The sequence below is a fragment of the Oppia nitens genome, unplaced genomic scaffold (genome assembly GCF_028296485.1).
Source record: "Oppia nitens isolate AA-2021 unplaced genomic scaffold, nextdenovo-longstitch-racon4-pilon3 scaffold2_pilon_pilon_pilon, whole genome shotgun sequence".
Lineage (NCBI taxonomy): Eukaryota > Metazoa > Arthropoda > Arachnida > Sarcoptiformes > Oppiidae > Oppia > Oppia nitens.
Genome location: NW_026533210.1, coordinates 1049187 through 1068278, shown reverse-complemented (window position 1 = coordinate 1068278; position 19092 = coordinate 1049187). Strand labels below are relative to the sequence as shown.

Here is a 19092-nt window from a genome sequence, read left to right as displayed (position 1 = left end):
ACCAGTATTTAGTAATATTATGTTAGTTTTGTACTTATATTATGTTTTTATTATAAAATAAAATAATTTTTAATAAAGTTAATTAATTATTTTTTTTTTAATTATTAAACATCAAACAACTATACTTTAATTATTAATATATGATTTGTAATAATATAAATAAAAAAATATGTTGTATCAATAGTTGTGTTATTAGATTATAATATAATTTTATAAAGTTTATCATTAAATGTTTGAAAAAAACAATTACTGTATATTATAATTATAAAAAAAAATTGTAATAATCATTATTAATTAATTTTGTTTTTGTAAAATCCCATATAGTTTATATGGGGGATAAAATAAAAAGCATAAATACAAAAGTAAATTATAAAAATAAATTCATTAATGATGATTATTATAAATTTTTTTTATATAATAATAATATATAGTAATTGGTTTTTTTTCCAGATATAGTTAATTTCGTCAATTTTTTTTAGTTAATATAGTCAAGAGATATAATATTATAACTATAAATAACTATTTGATGGGTTAGTAACTATAAAAACTAATAAAAATAACTATTTCAATTAATTTAAAAAAAAAATATATATATATGCATTATATATATTACACAGATATTATATTTAAAATTACAAAACATTAATTACAAAAATTATAAATAACTTTTAAATGTTATTTTAAAAATTCATATTATTATTTTATTTTTGTTTATTATTATTTCGCTAATTTGCATAATTTGTAAATATACTGAAAACATGAATCATATATCATTTGCAAATAATTAAAAAATAAATAAATAAATAACTATTGAGAGGTTTTCTAAATTAAAAAATATTTTAAGTGAAAAACGCCTGATTTTTAAAAAATAATTTTATAAATTTTCTAAAATTTTCTAATAATAAAAATTTTATTTTATCATTCAATTATTAAAAAATAAATAAATAACTATTTAAATAATTATTTGGCGATTTTAAACAACTATTTGATACAGTATAATTGATACAATATAAAAAATAATTGATTATATGTTTACAGATATACAGGTATTAAACATGTTTTTTATGTTTTATTAAACAATACTTTTTTATCAAATTAATTAAATAGATATTAGTATAGATAAACAAAACATATTTAAAATAAAAATTAAATAAATACATTAAAAACATTATTAAAAAATATCAATATTGAAAAACTAAATAATAAATACTAAAATAATTTAATAGCTTTAAGAAAAACGCCGTTTTTAGGATTCATAGATATTATTCTAGTTTTAACAGTTATGTTACCCAATTCGGTTCGGGGTCCCGGTTCCAGTCGATAGTTAAACAACAGTTTAGCCAAACATAGTTTGATCTCAAAGTAGGCCAACCGTATGCCAACACAATTACGCGGTCCACTGCCGAACGGTTGCCAAGAGTACGGATGCCGACGACTATCACCCGAACTGAACCTTTCGGGATCAAACTTTTCCGGTTCGGGCCAATAGTCCGGGTCGTGATGCATATAATAGGTGGCAAACTGTACGGCCGTACCTTTCGGTATCGTTATGTTTGTACCGATCGGATAGTCAGCGTTGGTCTCTCGGGCCACAAACGATATGAGCGGTGGATACAAACGCATCGTCTCATTGATTACACACTCCATGTACTCGAGTTTTGAAACAGTATTATAATCGAGTCGACCATCAGTTTCATACAATTTCCGGACTTCCTGTCGGACCCTATCCTGAATATCCTGATTGTTGACCAGTATGTGTGCAACAAATCCCAGTGCAGTACTTGTAGTTTCATACCCGGCCTCATAAAATACAACACAATTAGCTTTGATTTCGTCATCAGTCAATTGAATGTCATTATGTTTGACTTCTTTTGATTGACAGTTAGTTTTCAATTCTACTTTAACTTCACAATTGACACCATTTGTTTGTAGGTCAGTGCCAGCGCCGGCAGTCAATTGTTGGACATTCAAACCAGTAAAGTGTTGGTCAGATAGTTTCGTCTCTAACATCAATTGTAACAAATCTTTTCGGTTTTGTTTTTTGTTAGACTTTCTTAAATCGATAACCTGTTGACACATATCCAAGAGTATACCGGTTGGCGATCGACCCAACAATCGATGATTGATTAGCTCTTCTAGACGTCGATACGGATATAATAGTCGATATAATTGTGGAAAACAATATCTAATCAAAGTATGCCATTTGGCAAAAAAACTCAACGATTTGAGCTTATTTTTGACAGCTTTTATAAATTTGTTGTCCGAATCCAATTGGATGTCTGTTTGTATGCCGAACGCTGTCCGGCCGATAACATCGGCGGTCAATCCCTGAAACAGATTGTAAATATTGAAATCGTTTCCGCCGTTAGTCGACTGTTGTTTGTCAACCAGTTTTAAAAACATATTAACCGAGTCGTCAATCAATGGTGTCATTGTCCGCAGTTTGGCTGAACTGAATGTCGGCGTCACTACCGATCGGATCTGTTTCCAGCGCTGACCACGACTTTTAATTAGTGAACCGTTCATTACTGGTCGGTTGAAACTGAAGAAAAAGTCGGGTCTTTCGCTAAAATACTGGAAATCTTTGACCAAAATTTGTTTTGCGACGTCCGGATCGGCAATCAATACCATCGGTTGGACGCCGTAATAGAAACCGACAATTTTGCCGTATTTTGCGATCAAATAATTTTGTGTTTCAAATAATTTTCTAAATTTAAAATCAAATAAATTTCCATAAATTAGATGCGGTTTTGGACCGCAAATACCGTTTCGTTTCAATTGTGACATCCATTGCAATCGTCTATAATATTCATATACTATTGATATACAAATTAAAATCAAAAAAATTAATACAATTAAGTAAAGCATTTTTTTATAAAAAAATTATTGTTTCAAATAATTTTTAGTAATTTACAAAATAAAACTCAATTTATTTAATATTATAACAATAGAAATGTATATTAATTTTTAGTTAACTTCGTGATTATTTAATTGTCATTTAATTGATTAAATAAATAAATAAATTAAATTAAATAATAATAAACTCTTTGATTAGTAATTAAATAAACAATGAAAAACTCAGATTTCATTTTTAATGGCAAATAATGAGAGAGAGAGAGAGAGAGAGAGAGAGAGAGAGAGAGAGAGAGAGAGAGAGAGAGAGAGAGAAATTTTTAATTTATAACAATCATTATATTTACTTAATAACTAAATTTTAGTTAATAATTAGTTTATGTCATTCAGTAAATTTCTAAAAATCAATTTTATTTACTTAATTTTTTATATAAACTAATTAATAAAATAATAAATGAATTTTTAACTACAAACATAATTATATTATTTATTAACTATTTAATTATGAATTTTAAAAAAATGAAAATAAATATATTATAATCAATATAAAAAAAATTATATCAAAGCTCGATATATTTAATGCAATTATAGTAAAAAAGATTTTTTTAAAACTATTAAAACTAAATTTAAAACCTTAAATTAAAACTTACAGCAAATTATGTAAATAAAATTGATTTTTAGAAATTTATTGAATGACATAAACTAATTATTAACTAAAATTTAGTTATTAAGTAAATATAATGATTGTTATAAATTAAAAATTATAGTTTAATCATCTAACATATATATATATATTGAATATATATTACAATTTTATATTATTATTATCAAAAATCATTTCTCTCTCTCTCTCTCTCTCTCTCTCTCTCTCTTTCTCTACAATACAATATAAATAAAATTTTTCAATTATTTTTATATTAAACTTTATATTATTACTAAATAAGTCCTAAACTATACAAAAAAAAATAATAATAACTATTATATGATATATACACTGTAATGACAACCTATTACGACAAGTTTACTATTAATGGATACGATTTTCCTAAATTTCTTGTCGACAAAAACAATATCGATTGGGCCCTGAATTATAAGCACCGGCCCAACGATCGCATACTAATATCATATCCCCGATCGGGTAGTAATTGGACGGAATATATTATGCAATTAATTATAAGCGATGGACAAAATTTGGATAAAATTGCAATTTATAAACATCGGATAGAAATGTCGGGCAAACAAGTAATCGATAGCCAAATGGATCAGTCGGTGACAGTAATATCAACACATTTACCGCCAGATTTATTAACCGTGAATTCATTGGCCAGTTATCTGTTGGTCATCAGAAATCCGAAAGACGTTAGTGTTTCGGAAAATAAAATTTGGTCTCAAATCCATTCAAACCATCAGAAATTGTTTGCCGATTATCATCAATATTTTCGGTACTGTTTTTATGGTCAACAATATCGACACTATTATGGCGACTATTTTGATTTTGTTGGCCAATATTATCGGCAAAGTTTGTCGACCAATAATGGTTTGTCGGATAACAAGTTTCATGTCTTGATCTACGAAGATATGATAAGCGATCCGAAGGCAGCGGTCGTTAAAATTGCAACTTTTTTGGGCCATCAGTACGTCTCCCGTTTGGATCAGATTGTAGTGACAAACAGTGGTGACGACGACGACGACGACGACAACGTTGGCATCAAATCTGAGACACTATTGGACAGATGTGTCCGATTGTCATCAATTGATTTAATGAAATCAAAGTATGGATCCGGTTATCGTATTGATAGAGGAGTTGTAGGCAATTGGCGCCAGTATTTAACTAAAGAGGAAAGCGATTTAATTGATGAAAAAATGGCCAATAAATGGATGGGAACGGGACTGGAGTTGCTATGGAAACAGGAGATGAAATGGATAGACAATTGAATTTATAAATTCAATTCAATTTTCTGATTTTTCTTTTATTTTTTTTTGAAATAAAGTAATTAAGACATAAAATAATTTGCAAAATAATTACTTGTAATCTTATGTATTGTTAATTGAAAACAATAATAAAGATGATTTTATAGATAACTTTATTTTTGAGAGAGAGAGAGAGAGAGAGATAATCTATCAAATTGTTAATTGTTTTATATAGTGTATATTCAAAATATTTTTTTAAAAAAATTATATATAATTTATGCATTACTGTGTGTATGTTTGTGTGTATGTTTGTGTGTGTGTGTGTGTGTATGTGTGAAACAACTTTATAGGCATGTATATCAAAGTCGATTACCTATCCCTTAGTTTACACAGTTAGCTAAAAAAAATAGTGTCTGAATCTATGATTTTGTATTGAATCTGTACAGCTATACTGTAGTTATAAGACAATAGATGACTTTGATTAATATTTTTTAAAATAAAAAATAAAAATATTGATTATAAAATTTAAACAATTTTTTTATTTACTATAAATTTATTTGTTTAACTAAAACTGTAAAATCATTTTTAGATAAATATTATATTCTATTAATTTTCTTAATTTAAAAAAAATAATTATTGAAAAGTATTATTTTAATGCAAAACATAAAGAGTAAAAAAAACATTTTGATTTAGATAATTAAAGTTCAATTAATTTTCTAATTTAGTTCAATTTTTTTTAAAAAAAATACATTAAAATTATTTTCAATCTAAAAAATTATAAACAAATAGATTTGAAAATTATATTTGACTTTCATTTATAAAAAATTATATATAATTTCTAAATAATAATTAAATATATTTATTATTATTATAAACTGTTTCTCTCTTATAATTTACTAAACAATAATAATTTTTAAAAAAATATTAATTATAATTCTAGAAATAATTAATAATCAATTTAATGCTAAAATATTTGTTAATACTGTATTTATTTTCATCATTTTTTTTATTAAAAAATTTATTTTGATAATTAGTTGTTATATTTTATATCTAAAAAACATGATTTAATTGCAAACAAAATTATTATTTTTTAAAAAAAATACAATTAAAAATATTAGTTAGCAATTAAACTAAAATCATTACTGTATATATACTATATATATATAATGTATATACGAATAACTAAACTATTCATTATTCAATTTTTATTAAATTTGATTTTGTAGTTAAAGTTATTTAAACTACTACAGTATAATTAATGAATTTATTTTTATAATTTACTTTAGTATTTATGCTTTTATTAATTAATGATGATTATTACAAAAAAAAATTTTATAATGATATAAGATTTTTTTTAATAGATATATAGTTGTTTAAATAAACATAATGATTTAAATAAACTTTTTAAAAAATTATATTATAATCAAATAACACAACTATTGCAAACATATTTTTATTAGTTTATATTATTACAAATCATATAATAATAATACAGTAAAAGTATAATTGTTTAACAATTAAATAAAAATTAATTAATTTTATTATAAATAATTTTATTTTATAATAAAAATATATTCTCTCTCTCTCTCTCTCTCTCTCTCTCTCTCTTTCTTTCTTTCTCTCTCTCTCTCTAAAAAAAATATTATAAAACTAACATAAAATTATTAATACTGGTATTGAAATATATATATATATATAAATTAGAAGTTAATTATGATTATTTATACTAAATTTTAAAAAAGTAAAATAATATATAAATAAAAATAAGTTATTTCAATAAAAATATTTTTTAAAAAAATACAATTATTAATTATATACTAAAATTTTACAGTAGTTTTAGTTTGTTATTAAAATAAAAATAATTTTTAAATTACAAATATTATTTTTAATGACTATTAAATTATTTGTGTTCAAAAATACAATTATATTTAATATTTAAATAATAATTAAATATATTTATTATTATTATAAACTGTTTATCTTTTATAATTTACTAAACAATTTAAAAAGATATTTATTATAATTTTTAGAAATAATTAATAATCAATTTAATGCAAAAATGTTTTTTAATACTTATTTTAATCATTTAAAACAAATTAATTTTACTAATTTTGATAATTAGTTGTTATATTTTATATCTATAAAACATATGTTAATTGCAAACAAAATTATTATTTTTTTAAAAATACAATTAAAAATATTAGTTAGCAATTAAACTAAAATCATTAAAGTCATTGTAATAGACAAATACAATGCAATTATTTTATTGATTTTTTTTAATAATTTTTATTATGACTATTAACTTATTTTCAATTTATTGTTTGAAAAATAACATAATATTTATTTAGTTTCTCTAATAATTTTTGAATTATATTGTTTTTTTTGGTGAAAAAAATATTAAATATGATTTTTGAAATAATTAATAATCAATTAAATGCTGTTAATTGTTTGTTAATAATTATTATCAGCTATATATTAGTAAAATTATTTTATTATTTTAGACCAAAACAATTAATTAGTCCAAATGGAAAAGCAGTACTTATTACAGGTAATTAATTAATTAATTAATTTATGAAAATATTTAATTTAATTATATTTTATAAAAAGATTTTCAATGTACTAAAAATTTTTATAACTATTTAGTTAACTATTTCTTATGTAAATTAATTCAATTGTAAAATATAGGTTGCGATTCAGGTTTCGGTAATCTATTGGCCTATAGTCTGAATGAACGAGGATTTCGTGTTTACGCCGCATGTCTTGACCCGAACACGAGCACGGATTGCGGTGGACAAAGATTGGCCAAAACGTGTAGATTTACCGATCAAATGGTTGTCCTGAAAATGAATGTTACCGACGATCGAGAAGTACACGAAGCGTTCAATCAGATTACCGAAGATCTGGTGGCCAACAATTGTAAATTATGGTCAGTGGTCAACAATGCCGGCTATATGATTACCAGTCCCGTCGAATGGGGAACATTGGATGACTACGAACGGCTGTTTGCGGTCAACGTGTTTGGTCTGGTTCGGGTCACACGTATATTCTTACCGTTATTACGGTCAGCAAAAGGTTAACAAAAAAAAAGTTTAATTAAAATCTGTAACAAATAATTGATGTTTTATTTCAGGTCGTGTTGTAAACATGTCGTCAACAATGGGTAGACTAACCCTCGACTACTTCAGTGCCTATTGTATGTCAAAAGCATCGATAATCAGGTTTTCCGATTCGTTGAGAAAAGAAATGCAAACGTTTGGCGTACGGGTGGCCACTATAATGCCGGGAGGTTTCAAAAATACTGGACTATTGTCGAAAACAATTGCAGCGATGGACACCGTTTGGCTGACCACTGACGAGTCGGTCAAATCGGCGTACGGACAGCAATACTATGAACAATGGAAACGTGTGGTTCTTTTGCAGTTAGACTGCAACCCATTTCTGGCAACTGATCCCTATATAGTGATCAACGATATGATCGATGCCATCATGAATACCGTTCCCCTCAATAATTACGAACCTATCGGTAACTTACGGTTTCAACTATACTATCGCTTATACGATATTTTGGGCCAAAAATTACTGTATAAACTATTAAAGTAATAAAAATTAATAAATAATTTATATTATAATTCAATTTAAATTAAATGTTTTCTTCTGCTATTGATTTGATAGAAAAATAAATATTAATTTTTTATTTAATATTAAAATAATATAAATTATAATTTAATAATGTATTTAATAGATAATATTACTATATTATATAATTTATAGATAATTTCATAATTTATCAATTTTTTCTAAACAACAATTTTAATCATATTTTTAATAAATTTCAATTTAATCAATTCAAACAATAAAACATTAGTTTAGAGTTAAGAGACTTGAAATGCAAGAGAGAGAGAGAGAGAGAGAGAGAGAGAAACAGATTTTAATATTTTTTATTTATTTAATGATTTGTGTTTTTAATAGTAAATAGCAAACTAAACTAAAATTTTTTATCAATATCATTTTTATTAAACAATAACAAAAAATATTATTGCTAAATAATTGACGATAATTTTTTAAAAAAAAGTGGTTAGGGGCCAGTCACATATTACCTTTGCACTTTTTAAGAAAACCTCCCTCCCTCCCTGTGTTGAAAAGTATTTAATCATTTATTTGTTTAAGTACTATTCGTTCGAAAACGTTCCCTTTGGCCAACCCCCACCCCTCCCCTCAGTGCAAACGTAATATGTAAACCACTCCCGTAGTAGAGATTAATAAAAAAAATGTAATAAATGAAAAATCATTAGTGAAATAAGAAAAATTATTTTTAAAAAAAAATCACAATTTTTTAGTTTAATTTATATAGAAAAAAAAGTTATTTCTTTATAAAAATTTTAAAATATAAAAATTATTTTAAGTATTAGTAGAGCTTAAAAAAATCATTTGAAATTATTTCTTTATAAATTAAAAAAAAAATCATTTTCTAGTTTAAAGTAGAGTTTTTAAAATAAGATATAATGTCTTTATTATTATTATTAATAATATTTTTCTCTATATTATTATTTATATTATATCAATATTATCGTCGATTGCAATGTATGTCTGTATTGAAGCGAAACGGTATTTCGGGTCCAAAACCGCATCTGATTTTCGGCAATCTATTCGACTTCAAGGGTATGTCATCACTGGAACAGAAAGACTATTTAATTGGCAAATACGGTAAAACTGTTGGCCTGTATTACGGTTGTAAACCCGTAGTACTGGTGGCCGATCCCGAACTGGCCAAACATATCCAAATCAAAGACTTCCAGTATTTCAATGACCGGACTTTATCGCTAAAAATTATTACACATCCAATCATTGACGGATCCGTACATCTGAAATGTGGCCAACGATGGAGAGATTTACGATCGGTATTGTCGCCGATGTTTAGCGGATCTAAACTAAGAAAACTCTATGAACTGATTGATTCGTCAATCGATACGTTTTTGGATATATTGGCCAAAAACCAACAAAACAAAGACGACAACGATTTCGATATCTATGAACTGTTCAAACGATTGACTGCCGATCTGACCGCACGGACAGCTTTCGGCGTCCAGACCAATGTCCAGACAGCGACGGACAGCAAATTTCTTGACGCAATGAATCTATTGTTTAATTCGCATCCGTATAGCAAATGGTACAGAATTTTAAGTTTTTGTTTTCCCCGATTCAGTCCATTATTCAATCAATTTAGTCGTCTGGACGACCAAATCGATTGCCTAATGAATCGGTCGGCAAACGGCCAACTAATAGACATAACTAAAGAGATTATTGATTTGAGAAAAAACGCATCAATAAATACAAAACATACGGATATATTACAGTCGATGTTTGACAATAATGTTGATAATAATACTAAAACAATAGATGATATCAACGACAATAAACAGTCAATCAAACTAACCGATTACGAGATTCAGGGAAACTGTATCTTCTTTTATATAGCCGGCTATCGAAATGCTAGTATAACACTCGGGTTTGTCGCACACATACTGGTCAACTATCCCGATATTCAGGAAAGGGTCCGACAGGAAGTCAGGGAACTGTATGCAAGTGATGGTCGACTGGATTACAATACTCTATCAAAACTCGAGTACATGGAGTGTGTAATCAATGAGACGATGCGTTTGTATCCGCCGAGTGTAGCCTTTGCTACCCGTGAAGCCAACGCTGACTACACGTACGACAACATAACTATACCGAAAGGTACGGTCATACAGTTTGCCAACTATTATATGCATAGAGATCCAGACTATTGGCCCGAACCGGAAAAGTTTGATCCCGAAAGGTTCAGTTCGGGTCGTCGTCATGAATGGCATCCATATTCGTGGCAAACATTTGGAAACGGACCCCGAAGTTGTGTTGGCTTACGGTTGGCCTACTTTGAGATGAAACTATGTTTGGCTAAATTGTTGATCAATTACCGACTGGAACCGGGACCGCGAACCGAATTGGGAGACATTGTTCGCGAAACTAAACTAATTTCAATGGTTCCCAAAAACGGAGTGTTTGTTAAAATTGTCAAAATTTAATTAAATACTAATTGTATTGAATCTGTGAGCTATACTGTAGTTATAAGACTATAATATGCAAAATAAAAAATATTGATTATAAAAAAATATAATATTTGATTATAATTTAAACAATTTTTACTATAAATTTATTTGTTAAACTAAATTTTTTTTAGATAAATATTATATTATAACTCATTTGTATTATTTTCTTAATTTAAAAACATAATTATTAAAAAATTATTATTATTAATGCAAATCATAAACAGTAAAAATCATTTTAAGAAAAAAAGTTCAATTGTTTTAAAATATTGTTTTAGAAATGAAAATTAGTTGACAATTAAAATAAAATCATTAAAGTCATTGTAATAGACAAATATAATGCAATTATTTCATTGATTTTTTTTTGTAATAATTTTTATTATGACTCTTAACTTATTTCAATTTGTTGTTTGAAAAACATATTTATTGTTTCTCTAATAATTTTGAATTTTTGAAAAAAACACATTAAATATGATTTTAGAAATAATTAATAATATAATATCAATTAAATGCTTATAAACTTTATAAATTATATTATAATCAAATAACACAACTATTGGAAATATACAGTATTTTTTAGTTTATATTATTACAAATCATATATTAATAATTAAAGTATAGTTGTTTAACAAACTAAACTAATATTTACATAATTTTTGCAATAATATTATTTCAAAATGTTTTTACTAAAAAATCTTTAATTATTTAACTCATTGCTAATGAGTCATTAGATTGTATTTTTTTAGTTTGAAATAATATTCAAAAATTCAAAAATTTACAAAAAATAAACAATTGCTTAAATAATAATAATATTTGTATTAATGTTTAATTACTGATTAGATTTATAATAAATAATAAACAGAAAATAATTGTCCAAAAATTAAACTTTAAAATTATTTATACAAATTTTTACACAAAATTTACACAAAAAAAACATTTAATTAAAATTCTTATTATTCTATAATACAAAAAAATATTTATAAAATATATATACACTTTGACTGCTTTTATTTTGATTTAAAAAAACTGATAAATTCAATTACTTTTAATCTATCAAATTAAAAAAATAACAATTTTTATTTAATAATATCAAATAAAATCAAAATCATTTGATATAAAAACCTTAATTTACTAATAGTTACTTTTTACAGAAAATTCTAATAATTTTATTTAAAAACATATTTATTTTAATGTACTTTAAAGACAATTTTTATTAACTAAAATAATTAAAACAAAAACAATATATTTAATAATAATAAATATAAAATAATATATTAAGTAATTTTTTTTCTTCTTATTAATAATTTGGATAATTATTAAAATATTTAAATAATAATAATAATAATATTTTAGCCTAAAAATAAATATTAAATAAATTTGATTATTAATAAAAACAACATTTATATTAGAAATAATAATTAATAAAAAAATATGTTTTCTATTATCAATAGTTATTATTTATAAAATATTTTTAATTGTTTTTTTAAAAAATTTAATTTGTGATTTATTTAATTTTAATTATTATTATTATTATTTTTTGTTTTTTGTGGTAAACTTATTAATGGCTTCCAGACATTCATTTGATATAAATCGCTGGCGAATTGTCAAACACTCGGTACGGTTGACCTCATGTAGAGTCTGGCGTATGGCCGCCGATCGTACCAATTGTTTCGTGTCTAACATCGACTGTCGACAACAATATTGGCTAACAATACCGATGCGATCGTCAAAAATCCATTTATCAACGTAAGAGTCAAACTGATCGCTGGGTATGTCATGTTTTACAATGTAGTGGTTAGTAATTGAGATTTTTTTTTTATAGCCAATAATATTAAACTTATTTAATGTTAGTTTTTATTTTCATTTATTGCTTAAAATTAATTAATAATAATAAAATGATTTTTCAGATTTAGTTCAAATAAATGTAAAATGATATAAATTTAAAAATAAAATTGTTTTAGTGATAATGCAATTTGTATACAATTAAAATGAAAATTATTTCTAATAAACTATAGTTATTTAATAATCAAATATTATTATATATTATAGTTTTATTTTATATTTATTATTAAATTGTTTTTAATTAATTATTTTAGTTAATTAAAAATGATATTTAACAGACTTTTATCATCATTGCCGTCGACTATACCAACAAAACAAATTGCAATGTCTTTAAAGTATATTTAAAAAAATTCTTAAAAATTATTTTTTTAAAAATCTCAAATTAAATTAAAATGCTATGATTTTAACTTAACTTAATTTGATTTATATTTTACATTTTAGTCTATTATTAATAATTAAAATATATTTGTTATCCTTTAATATATATAGCTTTAAACGTTTTAATAGTAGTTCAATGCCCGGACAAAAAATAGCAGTCAATGGCTTACAAATACATTATGAACGCATCGGTAACGGCAATCATACCGTCCTATTACTTCCCGGAGCTTTTGGTAATAATAAAATTGCTATAAATTAAAAAAAAATAATAACTTAAGTAAAAACTAGTCAATTATTATTTTTTTTATTTAAAAAAAGGTACTTCACGTTTGGATTTTTCAAAACAATTAACTGATACAAAATGGTTGGACAAGTTTACACTGATTGCATGGGATCCGCCCGGCTATGGATACAGTAGTCCGCCCGAAAAAAATTTTACCGATTTTTTCCGAACTGACGCCAAAATTGCCGCCCAATTAATGCAGGTATTAAATACTAATTATTAATAAATTTTATTATAAAAATCGTAACTTAATCTTAAATTTTGTTTGTTTGTTAATTATAGACATTAGCTATCGATAAATATTCATTGTTAGGCTGGAGTGACGGTGGCACAACAGCAATGATTTTGGCCGCCAATCAACCATTAAGTGTCCAAAAACTAGTAATCTGGGGCTCAAAAGCATACGTTAACGATAAAGACAGACAAATGTATGATATGCTTAAAGATGCGGACAATTGGAATCCGAAAATCAGAAAAACGTTTAGCGATTATTATACGGAAAAATTATTTCTAAATTATGTTAAACTATATAACAAATCGATTGTAAATTATAGTGATTTTTGTACTAATGATATCAAACAGATACGTCAGCCGACACTTATACTTCATGGCGATAGAGATCCAGTGATGGGTATTGAACATCCATTTTATTTGATAAACAATATTATCGATTCAAAACTCTACCGGTTTTCCAATGGAAGTCATAATATTCATAAAGAATTTAATGACGAATTTCGGGAAATTGTTATTAAATTTTTGCTTTAATTAAAAATTTATTTATTATTATTTTGTTGTTGAATTATCAAGAATAATAATTTAATATAAAGATTTATTTAATAAAAAATAATTAGTAAATAATTAATTAATTAAATTTTAATAATTTTTTAATATTAAAATATATTAAAAATGCTTAACTATATGTGTGTATGTGTGTGTATTTGTGTGTATGTGTGTGTATGTGTGTGTATGTGTGTGTATGTGTGTGTATGTGTGTGTATGTGCGTGTATTAGCGTGTATGTGCGTGTATGTGCGTGTATGTGTGTGTATGTGCGTGTATGTGTGTGTATGTGTGTGTATGTGTGTGTATGTGTGTGTATGTGCGTGTATGTGTGTGTGTATGTGCGTGTATTAGCGTGTATGTGCGTGTATGTGCGTGTATGTGCGTGTATGTGTGTGTATGTGTGTGTATGTGCGTGTATTTGTGTGTATGTGTGTGTATTTGTGTGTATGTGTGTGTATGTGTGTGTATGTGCGTGTATTAGCGTGTATGTGCGTGTATGTGCGTGTATGTGTGTGTATGTGCGTGTATGTGTGTGTATGTGCGTGTATGTGCGTGTATGTGTGTGTGTATGTGCGTGTATTAGCGTGTATGTGCGTGTATGTGCGTGTATGTGTGTGTATGTGTGTGTATGTGCGTGTATTTGTGTGTATGTGTGTGTATTTGTGTGTATGTGTGTGTATGTGCGTGTATTTGTGTGTATGTGTATTTGTGTAACAATAACAATATTTATATAATGATATGCATTAATTAAATTGCAGATATTTAGTTTAAATAAACATAAATGATTTGTAGTTATAAACTAAAAATCATTTATTATATGCTTATATACAGTACATAATATTTATACTACATATAAATTACTACAAACATATTATATTATACTAAATTATTATAAGTTTAAGTAAATATTAGTATTAATTATAATTATAATAATTAGTAAAGTTTCTAAATGAAGTAAATATTAATTAAATAAATATTTATATTTAGAAATTGAAAATATTATATAAATGGTAAAATATTGTAATAAATAAGTTAACTGTAAAATATGTATAATTTATAAATGAAATAAACAAATGTATAGTAAAAGTAAATAATAAATAAATAAATATTCATATATTTATTTATTTATATTTAGTATTTATATATAATAGTAAACAAATAAAATATACAAATACTGTATTATTGATTAACAATTTTTATTGATAGATAGAAAGTAATTAAATTTATAAGTATTTTAAATCAAAATATAAAAATTTTAGATATATTTTTTTTATTAAAGAGTAATAAGAATTTTAATTAAGGAAATAACTAAATCTAATGTAAAAAAATGGATTCAAAATATTGTTTTGAATTATATATTGAAAAACTACAAAAAAAATATTAGTAAATAATAATTAATTTATAATTAAATGTAATGAATAAAAAATGTTGTTATTATAAATAAAATAAAAATTTATTAAACATTATTATTTTTATTAATTGAATAGATATTTTATTATAAATTTTAATTAATTTAATAATAATATATTTAAATAGCTTAAACAAATTTAACTTAAAAGTATCTACTAAATATAGATCTACTAAAACAAGTTTTAACGGTTTTAAATAGTTTTAAAAACAAAACATATTTAACAATATTCTGTGAAAATTAAAACATTCATTAAAAACATAATTAAAAAAAATGTATTGAAAAACTAATTAAATAATAAAATTAATTAAAACTAATAAATACTAAAATAATTTGATAGCTTTAACAAAAACTCCGTGTTTAGGATTCATAGATATTATACTAGTTTTAACAGTTATGTTACCGATTTCGGTTCGCGGTCCCGGTTCTAGTCGATAGTTTAGCAACAGTTTAGCCAAACATAGTTTGATCTCAAAGTAGGCCAACCGTATGCCAACACAATTACGCGGTCCACTGCCGAACGGTTGCCAAGCGTACGGATGCCATTCATGCCGACGACTATCACCCGAACTGAACCTTTCGGGATCAAACTTTTCCGGTTCGGGCCAATAGTCCGGGTCGTGATGCATATAATAGGTGGCAAACTGTACGGCCGTACCTTTCGGTATCGTTATGTTTGTACCGATCGTGTAGTCAATGTTGGTCTCTCGGGCCACAAACGATATGAGCGGTGGATACAAACGCATCGTCTCATTGATTACACACTCCATGTACTCGAGTTTTGGCACAGTATTATAATCGAGTCGACCATCAGTTTCATACAATTCCCGGACTTCCTGTCGGACCCTATCCTGAATATCCTGATTGTTGATCAGTATGTGTGCAACAAATCCCAGTGCAGTACTTGTAGTTTCATACCCGGCCTCATAAAATACAACACAATTAGCTTTGATTTCGTCATCAGTCAATTGAATGTCATTATGTTTGGCTTCTTTTGATTGACAGTTAGTTTTCAATTCTACTATATCTTCACAATTGACACCATTTGTTTGTAGGTCAGTGCCAGCGCCGGCAGTCAATTGTTGGACATTCAAACAATTAAACTGTTGATCAGATATTTTCGTTTCTAACATCAATTGTAACAAATCTTTTCGGTTTTGTTTTTTGTTAGACTTTCTTAAATCGATAACCAGTTGACACATATCCAAGAGTATACCGGTTGGCGATCGACCCAACAATCGATGATTGATTAGCTCTTCTAGACGTCGATACGGATATAATAGTCGATATAATTGTGGAAAACAATATCTAATCAAAGTATGCCATTTGGCAAAAATACTCAACGATTTAAACTTATTTTTAACCGCTTTTATAAATTTGTTGTCCGAATCCAATTGAATGTCTGTTTGTAAGCCGAATGCCGTCCGACCGATAACATCGGCGGTCAATCCCTGAAACAGATTGTAAATATTGAAATCGTTTCCGCCATTAGTCGACTGTTGTTTGTCAATCAGTTTTAGAAACGTATTAACCGAGTCGTCAATCAATGGTGTCATTGTCCGCAGTTTGGCTGAACTGAATGTCGGCGTCACTACCGATCGGATCTGTTTCCAGCGCTGACCACGACTTTTAATTAGTGAACCGTTCATTACTGGTCGGTTGAAACTGAAGAAAAAGTCGGGTCTTTCGCTAAAATAATGAAAATCTTTGACCAAAATTTGTTTTGCGACGTCCGGATCGGCAATCAATACCATCGGTTGGACGCCGTAATAGAAACCGACAATTTTTCCATATTTTGCGATCAAATAATTTTGTGTTTCAAATAATTTTTTAAATTTAAAATCAAATAAATTTCCATAAATTAGATGCGGTTTTGGACCGCAAATACCGTTTCGTTTCAATTGTGACATCCATTGCAATCGTCTATAATATTCATATACTATTAATATACATAAAATTATTATAATAAATACTAAAACAATTAAGTATAGCATAATTTTTTTCAATAATTTTATCTAAAGTATATAGATTTCAATGAAATTTGTTTTAAAATGATTTTTTTTAATTTTCGAAAAAAAATTATTAACAAAAAATTAATTTATATAAGTTAAACAATACAACTGTATTATTATGATTATTATAATATTTAAATTAATTTTTATTTAATTTCAGTATTAGTATTATACCTATATGTAGTAAAAAACGATTACTAGTTAATTGATTATTGAATAGTCATATAATGATTTAGTATTTTTTGATTACATTAATATAAACTATTAAAACAACTAAAACAACTAAATAATATAGTAAATAAACTTATAATTACTTCAATTTCGTAAAATTTTGTAATTTATTTAAGATTTTAAACTTTTTAAACAATGATAGTTAAAATTTTGCATATAAAAACATTATGCATATAATAATATCTGTTTTACAAAAAAAAAACAATTTTTATTAAAATAATAATAATAATAATTTTCACGAATTCCTGAAAGGAATACGTATATGCATTCTATAAGTCGGTCTGTCGGTCTGTCGGTCTGTCTGTCCCACGAGGACATAGGTTCGAATCCACTATCCGCTACAAATTTTTTTTTGAAATTTTTTTTTGTTTTTTTTCTTATTTAAGTTTATTTTTTAGGAAATTGAAGAAAATTGTGTCCAAAAATTAATTAAAAAAATTTTGAATTTTTTTTTTGATTTTTTTTGAATATTGATTTTTTGTTTTTTTCGTTTTTAAGTTTATTTTTTAGGAAATTGAAGAAAATGTTGTCCAAAAATTAATTAAAAAAATTTTGAATTTTTTTTTGAATTTATTTTTTTGAATTTTTTTTAAATATTGATTTTTTTATTTTTTTCGTTTTTAAGTTTATTTTTTAGGAAAATAGTAGTTTATTTTGTAATACTGAATCATTTGATACCCCACATGACTATAGTTGTATATTTTGTCATACTAAATCGTTTGATACCCTACATAACTTTAGTTGATTTTATTTTATCATACTGAATTTAATTTTTAATTATGATTAGGAATTCGTGTGGAAATGCTTTCTAGCATTCTCAACTGGTTTATATTTCATTTCATTTTTATTTTATTTTTTTAAACCATATATTTTAAATATTATAGTCATTAAGGATTTCCAATATATTATTAATTAATTATTATTATTTTTACTTTTTTAAATTTTCAAATTATTAAATATTAATATTTATTAAATAATATTCAATAATATTAAATAATAAATTAAATAAAAATAAGTTTTTTAAACAAAGATGTCTTTATTATTAGTAATAATAATACTATTAGTTTTCTTATTATTATTTTTATTATATCAAACAAATTATATATTGATATATAAACTTAACATTCAAATTTTATTTGTTAGTTTATTATTATAAATTAGTTATAACGTTAAAGAAAATTAATGATAATATTTTATTTTATTTTTTAGCTGTTTATAAAAGTAATTTTTATTAAAAATATATAGTATCAGGATTAAACAAGTGGGTATTAAAAACATTACACAAGTCTCTAGTGAGACTTATTATATA

General features: G+C 25.1%; 5 protein-coding genes across 5 annotated transcripts; 3 read left to right on the top strand and 2 right to left on the bottom strand.

The window, feature by feature from the left end:
- Positions 1–1209: 1209 nt before the first annotated feature.
- Positions 1210–2658, bottom strand: LOC128955193 (cytochrome P450 3A9-like). The gene has a single exon (XM_054300837.1). It carries the CDS (start codon positions 2629–2631, stop codon positions 1210–1212), a length of 1422 nt encoding a protein of 473 aa, XP_054156812.1. The 5' UTR covers positions 2632–2658.
- A 1194-nt stretch (positions 2659–3852) lies between these two features.
- LOC128955191 (amine sulfotransferase-like) lies at positions 3853–4788 on the top strand. Its single transcript, XM_054300836.1, has one exon. It carries the CDS (start codon positions 3853–3855, stop codon positions 4786–4788), a length of 936 nt encoding a protein of 311 aa, XP_054156811.1.
- Positions 4789–7200: 2412 nt separating this feature from the next.
- On the top strand, positions 7201–10871 carry LOC128955190 (cytochrome P450 3A11-like; the record flags this gene model as incomplete). Its single annotated transcript, XM_054300835.1, has 5 exons — positions 7201–7312; positions 7450–7836; positions 7895–8345; positions 8984–8990; positions 9270–10871. Coding segments are annotated over 5 exons (2514 nt in total), but the record flags the coding sequence as incomplete, so codon positions are not given.
- Positions 10872–12961: 2090 nt separating this feature from the next.
- On the top strand, positions 12962–14930 carry LOC128955189 (valacyclovir hydrolase-like). The gene is made up of 5 exons (XM_054300834.1): positions 12962–13024; positions 13179–13300; positions 13386–13552; positions 13633–14094; positions 14925–14930. Exons 1-5 carry the CDS (start codon positions 13014–13016, stop codon positions 14928–14930), a joined length of 768 nt encoding a protein of 255 aa, XP_054156809.1. The 5' UTR covers positions 12962–13013.
- Positions 14931–15863: 933 nt separating this feature from the next.
- Positions 15864–17450, bottom strand: LOC128955187 (cytochrome P450 3A9-like). Its single transcript, XM_054300832.1, has one exon. The coding sequence runs from the start codon at positions 17448–17450 to the stop codon at positions 15864–15866; it is 1587 nt and encodes a 528-aa protein (XP_054156807.1).
- Between the last annotated feature and the right edge of the window lie 1642 nt (positions 17451–19092).

Coding starts and splice junctions, on each gene's coding strand:
- LOC128955193 (XM_054300837.1), bottom strand. CDS start 2,631: ATGGTATTGATTGCCGATCCGGACGTCGCAAAACAAATTTTGGTCAAA.
- LOC128955191 (XM_054300836.1), top strand. CDS start 3,853: ATGACAACCTATTACGACAAGTTTACTATTAATGGATACGATTTTCCT.
- LOC128955189 (XM_054300834.1), top strand. Junction 13,301..13,385: donor ATTACTTCCCGGAGCTTTTG/GTAATAATAAAA, acceptor ATTTAAAAAAAG/GTACTTCACGTTTGGATTTT. Junction 13,553..13,632: donor TTGCCGCCCAATTAATGCAG/GTATTAAATACT, acceptor TGTTAATTATAG/ACATTAGCTATCGATAAATA.
- LOC128955187 (XM_054300832.1), bottom strand. CDS start 17,450: ATGTCACAATTGAAACGAAACGGTATTTGCGGTCCAAAACCGCATCTA.